We start from the raw sequence: 12,232 nt of genomic DNA, 5'->3' as shown, positions 1-12,232 counted from the left end.
CTGTTGTCGAGGGTGGAACCAAGAGAAGAGGATGCAGACTGGAGGAAGATAACCCAGTCTGGGGTCAAGTCCATGTGCCAGCAGGTCGGTGTTCTTGGATCCCTGCAAGCCTCTCCAAGATATGCAGAACAACTTGGGGCATCCCCTGAGTGTGTGCCAGATGTGTACGCCTTCCTGACACAGGTGCAGCTGAACACACTAGGACAGTTGTCTAGACAAGAGTTGACCCTGGCCCAAAGCAAAGATCCTGTGATGGGACCAACGATCCAAGCAGTGAAGCAAGGGAAGTTGCCAGAGGATGTGGAGTCTAATCCTGAGGTCTCAGCCATGAAGAGACAAATGGCTAAGCTGGTCATGGAGGACGGGTTACTACACCGTGTGAGCCGAAGCCCATCCGGAGAGCAGAGTCAACAGCTGGTGCTTCCCGCCGAGTTCAGACCAGTGGTGTTAAAGTCCCTTCATGATGACCTTGGCCACTTAGGAGCTGAAAGAACTACTGACATGATAAGGAGCCGGTTCTACTGGCCGAAGATGGCTGTCGGTGTCGAGCAGTATGTCAGAAACTGCGGAGAGTGTATCCTGAGGAAAGCCCCTGTACACAAAGCTGCTCCACTACACCAAATTGTCAGCAATGGGCCTATGGACCTGGTGTGTATAGACTTCCTCTCAATAGAGCCAGATTCAAGAGGAATCAGCAATGTGCTGGTCATAACAGACCATTTTACGAGGTATGCTCAAGCCTTCCCTACCAAGAACCAAAAGGCTCTCACAGTTGCCAAAATCCTTGTCGACAAGTACTTCGTTCACTATGGCCTGCCCACCAGAATCCATTCTGACCAAGGTCGAGTCTTTGAGTCTCATTTGATCAAAGAGCTCCTGAAGTCCCGAACGACCCCTTATCATCCCCAAGGTGATCCCCGGCCAGAACGGTTCAATCGGACTTTACTGTCCATGTTGGGCACATTGAATCAGGAGAAGAAGAGACAATGGAGTCAGCACGTGGTAAGCCTAGTACACGCGTACAACAGCACCATCAGCGATGCCACGGGGTACTCCCCTTACTTCCTTATGTTTGGGAGGGAAGCAAGACTCCCCGTGGACGTGTGCTTCGGCACTCAGCCTGAAGATAAAGGAGAATGTCAGCACTCATCCTATGTCACCAAGCTAAAGCAAGACTTGCAGAAGGCTTATCAGCTGGCCGAGGAAGCCTCAAACAAGTTACACCTTCGCAACAAGAAAACCTATGACAAAAGAGTGAGGTGTCAGAACCTAGAGCCTGGTGACCGGGTGTTGCTCAAGAACCTAGCCTTTACTGGGAAACACAAGCTCCAGAATCACTGGTGTGACATTCCTTACGTGGTCACAGAGAAAATGCCAAACTTACCTGTCTACAAGCTGAAGCCTGAGAAAGGAAAGGGCAAGTCGAAAACTCTGCACCGAGACCACCTATTACCTGTTGGAGAGCTGGTGCGAATGCCAGGGTTGGACAAAGATGGAGAGCGGCCCTTAAAGCCTAGAACTCAATCACAAGTTTGGAGTAAGAGCAAGATCTCTGATCACCCAGTGCCACAGGACAGTGAATCAACTGCGGAGTCCGAGTCTGATCTTGAGTACTCACAGCGTAGGTCCTACCGTACTTACCTGGAAGACATCTGGTCCCGAGAGGACAGAGCTCCTTTTATAAGTCCCAGGCGAAGTGAGGTCCAGATGGAAGCAAGTGATAATCCTTCGGATTCTGCAAGTGGCAGTTCTTCGGACCAAGAGCTCTCTCCAAAGAGAGAAGATACCACTCATCCTACCCCTGACACCGAATCAGACCCCGAACCAGTTTCAAGTGATCAATATGACAGACACCAGTCTAGTTGCACTAAAATGGGAGTCCCTCCTCAACAAACTAGGCCCAAAAGATTACGCCAACCAGTTAGGAGACTTACCTATGACAAGCCTGGTCAGCCAAGGGAAGAGCCCCTTACCATTGTCCACAGGGGGGTTGTGATTAAGATAGGTAAGAACTAATGTAAGCTTGCTTGCATGCTAACCTTTTTGCTTAGTCGATTAAGTCTGATGGGGACATCAGACATTTAGAAGGGGGAGGGTGTAACCCCGTCATTATTTTTGGGTTATAAGTTATTTGTTTGAAGACAGAAATGGGTACACTTTGTATTGTTATGTGCCTTAACACTGCTTAAGATTATTGCATTTACTGTGTTTATGTTCATTTAATTTCTGTAGTATTAGTATTTTGTGGAGCTGTGAACTTGCTGTAGCAGGAGGGCGTGAGCCAATCAGGAGTGAGCATGTGGTCAGGTGGGGGGAAGTTTAAAGGGAAGACACGCGGCAAGCCAGGTGGGAGATGCGGTGAGGAGAGAAGACGAGTGAATGAAACAGATACATACGGAGAAACGTGACAAACAGTTTTTTGTGGACATTCTTGTGGTTTGCAGTGTGACGGCGTGTCACTAAGAAGACCGCAAGACTGCACGGTGGAGTGTCATTCTGTGTCGACGAGATAAAGACTGAGACACTCTTCAGTGTGAGTGTTGTAGCAGTTAGCTCGCAAAGCTGGCTGCATTACCCCGATTGGCCCGCAGTGTTCGAGAGTGTACCTGGCTATTTAGCTACGGCTAGCCTGAGCAGTAGTGCGTTGCTAACCCAGCAAGCAGCTGTGCTTTTAGAGGAATGATTGAAGACGTTGGATATCTACGGAGGGTGTGGAGTGCAGTGGCTTGGTCATTCCTACAAAAAGACTGTGGAGCACAGTTGGGAGACTCGTCATCGGAGCATCCGCCTCACATCGCGTTGGTCTTTCGAGGATTCGTTTGGGCTATTTAAGTAAACGCCAGTCATCTGATCCGTGAGTAACATTCCTAGGCGAGGATGCCATCTGTGGAGGACAAGTAACAGGCCTGCAACGTGGGAGTGCGGTTGGGTTTCTTTTGGTGTTTTACTGTATTAGATGCCGGCTTAGGTATTAAGCACAAGTGCACTTTTGGTATTAAATTCCTGGCCAGTTATATTTATTATTTATTATTATTTGGGTATCATTGCTGTTATTGGTGAAATATGTGAAGGTGCTTAAGCAATTTAACGGTTTAACTGTTTACATTTTACAATCATTTGAAAAGAAACTAATTAATCGTTTGAAGGTTTTGCACTTTCTGTTTGGATAAAGCCAATTTGTTATCTATATTTTTTCTATGTCCCTAACATCCAATTATCTTTCCCTCACGATTTCCTAACTAAAACCTTTAAAACTTACATCCTGGTGTCTGTCTAAGTTACTTCCAGTATATCTAAGGTGTTTTACTACAAGAACCATCGGGATAAATGAGTCAAACTATAGCATTAACGAACTGGGTGACCCTTCCTTAAAGGTCGTGGGGAAAAGATTGGCTACATATGTGTGTATATATGTATGTGTTTATATATATGTATTTATGTTATATGTATATATAAGTGTGTGTGTATAATTTTTGATGATATTCATGAGTGAACAATTTACAATTAAAGGTCAAACTGAAAATGATGGTGTGATGTGTAAAGGGAGGGCGGAGGGACATTACAATCCAACAGTCAGTGAGAGAAAGAGGGGTGGGAAGAAGATCAGGTGAGAGAGAGTTCTATTATATTAGTTGTTGAGAGCTGCACTTCTCCTCAGACCTCGAGGATGAAAGTCCAGGAAGAAGCAGAACTCTGCTTCCCAGAACTGCTCAACACATCCTGCAGGAGGCCGATGGCTTCTTGGTCTGAAACTGTTCTCTGGAGCGTTCTGGTGTCCTTCATCTCTCTGCTCACTCTGGTTCTCAACCTGCTCGTCATCATCTCAGTCTCCCACTTCAGGCAGATGCATTTCTCAGCAAATCCAATTTAACATCATAACAGATTGACTGACTTGAAGAAATATTCATGAATGATTTTTAAATAATGTTGTGTCATGGAATGCTAGATTTCTGTTTTGCCTTGTCAGATAAAACGAATGCAGAGGACATCTCAAATGTGTGATTTTGACACTGGAGAGGTCTCATCTAATTTATTAGGGTCAAGGTTGCCTCTATGCACTCTCATCTTAAGAAGAACTTTTCACTGTCTAAATTTAATCACACGTGGAAAAGGACAGAACTGTTTTTTATTGTTTGATCTGCATTTTGTCGCTTGTTTAATGGGGCTTTTCTACTTTTCCAGGCAGCTCCACACACCCACCAACATCCTCCTCCTGTCTTTGGCCGTCTCTGACTTTGTTGTGGGCCTCCTGCTGATGCCAGGAGAAGCACTGAGACAAACAGCTTGCTGGTCTCTTGGTGATCTTGCATGTATTCTATATAATATCATGTCCTTCATCCTGACATCTGCATCAGTAGGAGACATGGTGCTGATATCAATGGACCGTTATGTGGCTATTTGTCATCCTCTGCATTACACCAGCAGAGTCACTTTAAAGAGAGTTAAAATTTGTGTTTGTCTGTGTTGGCTCTTTTCTCTCTTTTACTGCAGTATTGCTTTAGGATATCTGACTCATCCAGAAAACTATAATTCCTGCTATGGCGAGTGTTTGATTGTCATTGATAGTATTGCAGGCATTGTTGACCTCATCCTTACCTTCATTGTTCCCAATCTTACCATCATAACTCTGTATATGAGAGTGTTTATGGTGGCTGTGTCTCAGGCCCGTGCCATGCGCTCTCACACTGCAGCTGTCAAACTCCAGGCTTCTGTCTCTCTAACAACTAAGAAGGCTGAGTTGAAAGCAGCCAGGACTCTTGGTATTGTGTTAGCTATGTTTGTGATATGTTTCTGTCCATATTATTGCGTGTCTCTAGCAGGAGATGAATTGCTCAATGCTTCATCTGCTTATGTGATCCATGTGTTCTATTTCAACTCCTGTTTGAACCCTGTCATATATGCCTTGTTTTACCCCTGGTTCAGAAAAGCTATCAGACTCATTGTCACTCTTCAGATCCTTCAGCCAGGCTCCTGTCAGGCCAACATCCTGTAGACGAGACTAAAATAACCTGATTGGCCTTCAGATGCAGTCGTGTGTCAATGACCTGCTGAAGTCATTTTCTTGTTATGTCGATGTAATGAACAGATGTTATTTCTGTATATTCTAGCTGTTCCTAAAAAAAGCTTTTGATATCATGTAATTAAAGTACACATTTGAAGGAACTTGCAGTTTGTTTGTTTTTTTACTTGCCCAAGTTTCTATGTGGGCCAAAAGTGATCTGCGTCTGTTTCTTCTGAATCTCATTGGAACCTGGGATTCTTGTCAATTGTTGCTGTCAGGAATATATTTACTGTGATTACACAGACTACATCAGAGGTGTCAGGACTCAGCAAGAATATTTTTCACAATGAGGTGTGTTACACATGAATATCATTCACCTCAGGAAACATCTGATGTCATCAAATCGAGACATACTTTTACATTCATGACCAACTCAGCTTCTCTGAGTTTAATATAGAATAAAGCAAGACTTGTTGATCAGGCAATCTTCTAATTTTATGTCACACAAAGTTCATATCTGGTGATATTTTCCTTTTATTTAAGATGCTGAGATTTACATTGGCCTCCCTGTCAGATCATTCAGGTTGTGATTCATGTCACCAACTATGATTTTATTTCTAAAATTTGCACTGAAATGTAGTTGGAGCTGCATCGACTCAAACTGCTGCAGATTAACAACGTTTTTCTTTTATCAGATTAACCCTGGCAAATGAGATTGTAGGACACAGTTGATAGCAACAAAATAAGTGATCTTCATTCCATGACTATGAAACAAACGAGGCCATTGATTTAGAGATTTGAGATTCACAGGAACAATGTTTCTCATCATCGGTTTGACCCTCCGTATTTGAAATGAAGACACATCCCAGTAGCAGCAGTTGTAGGAGGGAGCCACTCCTGCTGCTACTCCTCCACAAACCCTGAGTCATCCTCATCAGTTGAGTGGCAATTTGAAGTTCAAAGTTCTTATGCATCATCATGCTGATGTGCTCACATGGAGACTTTGTATCAGAAACAAATCCAGCCTTGGTTACCCCTGGGCCTTCCTCAGAAAAAGATATTTATTCATTTATCAACTGATGTTGCTCCATATTTCCTTGATATAATTCTTGGATTCATAAAGGCAACATTTTATCTGACAGAAGCGAGAATTAACAAGAGTCAAATCAACAAGCATATCTACTTGATAAAAGGTAAAAAGAAGAATATGAGATATGAAGAACATAGATATGAAAGAATTTGTCATCTGTATTAAATTTTCCTCCAGGTTCAGCACTCAGGGACCCGCCCCCATCTGTCTGCCGGTGCCCTGGTAAGAATGAGACAGGAGCTGGCCCAGGCTGGAACCACTATGCTGCAGGTAGAACCAAACATGGAACAAAAATCAGGTTATTTTAGCCTTCATCTACAGTATGTTGGCCTGACAGGAGCCTGGCTGAAGGATTTGAAGAGTGAGAATGATTTTAATACTTTTAATAAACCAAGGGTAAAACAAGGCATATATGACAGGGTTCAAACAGGAGTTCAGATAAAACAGATAAATCACATAAGCAGCAGATGAAGCATCGAGCAAATCATGGCCTGCTAGAGACACACAATAATATGGACAGAAACATACCACAAACACAGCTATCACAATACCAAGAGTCCTGGCTGCTTTCAACTCAGACTTCTTAGTTGTTAGAGAGACAGAAGCCTGGAGTTTGAAAGCTGCAGTGTGAGAGTGCATGGCATGGGCCTGAGACACAGCCACCATGAACACTCCCATATACAGAGTTATGATAATAGTTTGGGGAAAGATAAAGGTCACAATGAGGTCAATAACTCCTGCAATATTGTCAATGATAAGTACACACTCTCCATAGCAGGAAGCTGGAGTACGGCGACGGTTGGCCTCACGGTAGGAGCACTCACTGGAGCCTAACAAGACGGTGTGGATTTCCTTCCAGGCCGGAAGTTGGCCTGGACAGAGGGGACATAGGCCTCAGACTCCTGGAGAGAGAAGAGTGGAAGTTGGTAACCCAGTGATGCCTCAAAAAGAGACTTGCCTATCGCGGAGCAGGTCAGAGTGTTGATTGAGTATTCCACCCAGGGTAGATCCTTGCCAGGAGGTGGGATGGAGAGCAGAGATGCAGCAGAGGGCAGACTCCAAACTCTGATTTGTCTGTTCAGCCTGGCCATTGGTCTGTGGGTGGTTTCCTGAGGAGAGGCTAATGGTGGCGCCAATCTCCTTACAGAAGGCTCGCCAAACCTGGGACATGAATCGGGGCCCCGGGTCCGAAACGATGTTGCTGGGAGCACATGGAGCCAGAAGACATACTGGGTAAGATTTTCAGCTCTCTCTGCCGAAGATGGAAGTTTTGGTCGCGCTTCCAGGTGGACCGCCTAGGAAAATCTGTCCACCACAGTGAGAATGACAGTGTTTCCATGAGAAGGAGGAAACCCAGAGAAGAAGTCAAAGGCAATGTGAGACTGGGAGAGGACGTAGACGATGAGCTGGTGGCTGATGTGATGCCTTGGCTCTGGAGAGGTGGCACAGGCAGCGACAAACTCCTGGACGTCAGCCCTCATGGACGCCCACCAAAACCTCTGGCTTAGGTAGGAGAGGGTTCATTGGAACCTAGGATGGCAAGCAAAGCACTCTGGATCGCACTGACTGGGGAACATAGAGTCATACGGTGGACCATTGCCTGGCCCGAGTTTGGTGTGTTGGGCCTGTTCAACCTCTGCTTCAATGTTCATGGTGACCACCCCTATGATACGCAAAGCTGGGATGATGGGCTCAGGCTTGGTGCATGCAGGGAATCGGGACAAAGCACCTGCCTCTGTGTTCTATCTAGTAACTGTGCCCACCGTGCCTGACAAGAGTTAAGGTGTTTGGCAGCCCGGATGAAGGTGAGGTTCTCATGGTAAATGACCGTGTGCTCATCAGCACCCTCCAACCTTTGCCGCCTCTCCTCAAAGGCTGCCACCACAGCTAGCATCTCTCTTTTCCCAATATCGTAGTTCTCCTCTGCCAGACTCAATCAGTGAGAGAAGAAGGCGCAGGGGTGTAGCTTCTGGTCTTATGCTGATGGCTGAGACAAGACAGACCCTTGGCCTCCTTCCAAAGCAACTACCTCCACTATGAACGGCTTGGAAGTGTCGGGATCGAGGAGGACTGGGGCTGTGGTGAAGTGCTCTTTGAGGGCAACGAAGGCGGCATAGGCAGAAGGTGTCCACATGTAGGGACGTTGAATAGAGGTGAGTTGAGTAAGGGGGGCAGCTATGCGGTTGTAGTTCCAAATGAAATGGCGATAAAAATTTGCAAATCCTTGGAAACCTTGGAGCTGTCTGCGAGCGGTGGGTTGAGGACAGTCAACGACAGCTTGGATCCTGCGGGGATCAGGACAAATGCAGCCATCCTCCACAATGAGTCCTAGGAACTCCACAGAAGGCAAATGGAAAACGCACTTCTCAGCCTTAATGAACAGGCCATGTTCCAAGAGACTTTGGATGACCATACAGACATGCTGTATATGCTCCTTGAGGTTCCTGGAGAAAACCAGAATATCATCAAGGTCGAGGACCACGAATACACCTACCATGTCCCTGATCACATCATTCAATAGAGCCGAGAAGACTGAGGGGGCGTTGGTGTGACCAAAGGGCATGACCAAGTATTCGTAGTGTCCACAGGGGGGTCTTGAAAGCAGTCTTCCACTCATCCCCCTCACGGATGAGGTGGTCAGCATTTCGGAGGTCCAACTTGGTGAAAATGGTAGCACCAAGGAGGGGTTCGAAGTTGGAGCTAATGAGGGGGAGAGGGTATTTGTTTTTTATGGTGATGTTGTTGAGCTGCCTGTAGTCTATGCATGGCCTCAGATCCCCATCATTCTTCTTCTTGACGAAAAAGAACCCCGCTGCAACTGGGGATGTGGAAGGGCGTATAAGACCCTCAGCCAGACAGTCATTAATGTAACGGTCCATAGCGGCCTTCTGAGGTAGAGAGAGGTTGTAGAGGCGACTCACTCGAAGTTGAGTGTCTGGACGGAGCTCAATGGCACAGTCGTAGGGTGGGTTGGGGGGGGAGGGTACGGGGGGGGGGGGTACCGGCACATTCCTTATTGAAAGCCTCCCCCAAGCTGTGGTACTTGGCAGGAACCTTGGTGAGGTCAGCAGGAACAGGGCTGGGTCGCTCAACTAGGGAAGGCATCTGGGTGGCTCCAGCTGCGAATGCGGCCCAAGATCCAACAGACGTGAGGGGTGTGGAGCTGCAGTCAAGGTCAGCCTAGGATAAATGGTGTGTCAGGGGAGTTGATAATGTAGGGACGGATGCTCTCCACATGGTTTCCTGACACAGTGAGGGTGAGAGCCTCACACCGCTGAGTGACGGGGTCCATGGGGTGTCCATCCAAAGTGAATGCTGAGAGAGACTTCTCCAGAGGTGTAATGGAGAGGCCCACCTCCAGGGCATAGTGATGGTCAATAAAGCTCTCATCAGCCCCAGAGTCATGTTGCAGCGTGGCCATAGTAAGCCCTCTTTTGCTTACGCTCCTAGTGACGTTCATCAAGAGATTTGGAGAGGGAGATGAGCTGATCCAAAGTGGCAGGCCTCTCCCTACCGGCTAGGGCATCCTTCACAGGTTCTGCCAAGCCCTGTCGGAAAGTACTGAACAAGGTGGCCTCGTTCCATTGGCAATGGGCTGCAAGAATGCGAAATTCTGTGGCCCTCTTGACTAGCCATAACCCACCGGCCTGCCCTGTGGTTGGATTAGCAATGTAGGCGATATTCGAGCAGTGGCAGTGGACATACTAGGTTGTAGCTCTGAGAAGTATTCACACTGCGTAATGAACTTCCGACAGAGAGTGAAGGATCCGTCGTAGAGAGCTGGAGAAAAAAGATGCGGCTCTCAAGCTGGAGGCATGTTTGACTCAAGGGCTGCGTTGGACACAGGCATGGGCTGAATAGGAACGGATGCTGGAGAACTGGAAGGCAGAGAGATTTGTGCACTGAGAGTGGTGACCTAGTGAGTGAGATTCTTGACTAACCTGGGCCCCCTGTTGAACGCTCTGGGACTGCTGAAGACTGGAAACCTCTCGGATCTCCTACTTCATACTTCATTGACAGTAGCAGTCTCTGATAGCAGACAAGAGTGTTGCGCCAAAACTTCCTGGACCTGAAGCGGGTTGAGGGGTGGAGTCTTCTTCTCTGACATGTTGGCTGGGTCCGATGGCCAGAGCTTACTGTTAAGACTGGTGCGTGTGACCCAAGTGCACAGCACACTCAAAAAAAGCAAACTGGGTGTCTGTTACCTTAACCTAAATCTAGTATGTATTTTATACTATATAAAATCCTGTTTTGCTATTGAACAGTTATAAATGATGTAGTTTTAACATAAAATACGACGATTTAAAATTTACTAGACTAATTTATGTTAACACAACTGTTATGACTCGGCTCGGTCAGGGACAAGGAGACGCAACACAGGAATATCCGGTGCTATTATAGTGGGGCAGCTTTATTGCCAGATGTTAGTTATACACGCCACATGCTTTGTCAGGGCAAAAAATAAAAAGGAACTGAGGCCAAGCAGGGCCAAAACTTTCCAAACGAAAACCCAGAGCTAACCACAAACAAATAAAACAACTCCAATGGAGCGACCATGCCACGCAGGGCACAAGAACAGAAATGCGACTTGGGTGAACAACAGTAAAACAAAACAACTCCACCGGAGCGACCAGCGCAGGGCAACACAGAAAGAAAACAAAAGTGTAAACAAAACCAAAACCCGAACGGGAGGGCTCACCAGCCTCGCCTCAACCACCACACCACACGAACCAGATAACATGGATCACACAGATCACGCTAATGCTGCTGCTTCACTGCTAATGGAGCAATGCAAGGGACGACGTCCGCCACTGTCCAGAGTCGCCGTTAGCGCCTGGCCCCGCTCTTGCTTTTGACTCCTCCGGGTGCCACTGGCTGACTGGATTGACTGGGGAGGAGGCCAATCAGGGCGTAGGTTTGGCTCCGGGGCCAGCGAAGGCAAGCAAGGGAGAAGGAGGTGACAGTGCAGGGACGTCACAGGGCGCTGTCCATAACAAAAACCTAATTCAAATGGATTAAAATTGCAAATTGCTTACAACTCCAGACCAGTAGGAGGCATAGTGAGCAAATGCTTAATTTGTAGCGCCTCTCTTTATATCATTGACAAAGGTGTGTCCCTGGTCCCAAGCTGGCAAAGAGAAGCTGACATTTTGAAATGAGACACCACGTGTGGAATAAGGTAAACTTAATCCTCTATCTTCAATTGAATTGAAATTACAGGTTCAGAAATGTTATCGACTGTTAATTATTGCTCGTGCTGGGAAGTGAATGCACGAGGTGAATTGCATTTTGGATGACTTTTTACCACGGCATCCTGGCACCGTGGTGGATTTTCTCTGCTAACTCGATGTAGCATTAGCTCCTCGGGCTGGACCACTGCTCTGGTCTGGTGCAGCCTCTCTGCGTTCACAAAAACGCTCGCGAATTTGCATCTGATGTCTGTGCCGCGTTGCTTTGCAGCAAAGTGTTTTCACATTGGACAGCAATGTGTGTCGATGCCACAGCAGTGACATCGCCCCGGTTAGTTGGGAGTAGTATTGAGATCCCCTCCCCTCCCCCGCACCAGGCGAAACACCCTGAGCGGCCAGAAAAATTACTTTTGCTCCGCTTGTATGGATTAGCTTGTAGCCCATGTAGCGAACAACAAACCTCCACCGGTACACTTCTCATGCGTTTGTCATGACGATTTGCTATCCATGTCTAAAGTATCTCTCGGTTGCACCGTGGCAAATTCATGCACTTTTCAGTCCCTCCACATACACAAGGAAGCTTAATTAATGTACTTGTCCACTGAAAATAATAGAAACATCAGTGAATGAACTACTTATTTGAATGAACTTACATTTGTATCTCCCTTTCTCAGATGATCTAAAGTTATTGTATTTCTCCCTCATCCTGTCTCTCATTTCTCTCTCGATTTATCACAGAAATGTGTGGCTGTTAACGTGTCCAGTGTCCTCTACAAGACATCACCATCATTAGCCAAAGATAATTCATCTGCTAGTGTTAGTAAGTGTTCACTCAAATGTAGCTGTTTAAGATCAAGTAAGGTGAAAAGGGGAACATAGGAAAAGAAAAATATTTGATTTTTGTGTTGTGTGTGGCTGATATGTGGAGGTGCGAGGACTGTAGTGTGTCTT

At 46.6% G+C, this 12,232-nt stretch overlaps 1 protein-coding gene across 4 annotated transcripts; it reads left to right on the top strand.

Annotated features, from left to right (window-relative positions):
* The first annotated feature begins 307 nt into the window (after positions 1–307).
* Positions 308–4,993, top strand: LOC147252588 (trace amine-associated receptor 13c-like). 4 transcript variants are annotated; one of them, XM_086220956.1, is made up of 3 exons: positions 308–318; positions 3,667–3,840; positions 4,183–4,993. In XM_086220956.1, the coding sequence occupies exons 2-3, from the start codon at positions 3,668–3,670 to the stop codon at positions 4,991–4,993; spliced, it is 984 nt and encodes a 327-aa protein (XP_086077082.1). In that variant the 5' UTR covers positions 308–318; position 3,667. The 4 variants fall into 4 exon arrangements, with proteins under 4 accessions (XP_086077082.1, XP_086077081.1, XP_086077080.1 ...); XM_086220955.1 differs by lacking the exon at positions 308–318 and having other exon boundaries at positions 3,668–3,744; XM_086220954.1 differs by lacking the exon at positions 308–318 and having other exon boundaries at positions 3,668–3,840.
* Positions 4,994–12,232: the final 7,239 nt, after the last annotated feature.

The sequence above is a fragment of the Aulostomus chinensis genome, chromosome 12, assembly GCF_037954235.1.
Source record: "Aulostomus chinensis isolate RoL2024-O1b breed Wild chromosome 12, RoL_Achi_v1.0, whole genome shotgun sequence".
Classification (NCBI taxonomy): Eukaryota; Metazoa; Chordata; class Actinopteri; order Syngnathiformes; family Aulostomidae; genus Aulostomus; species Aulostomus chinensis.
This window is presented reverse-complemented; position numbering and strand designations above follow the sequence as displayed.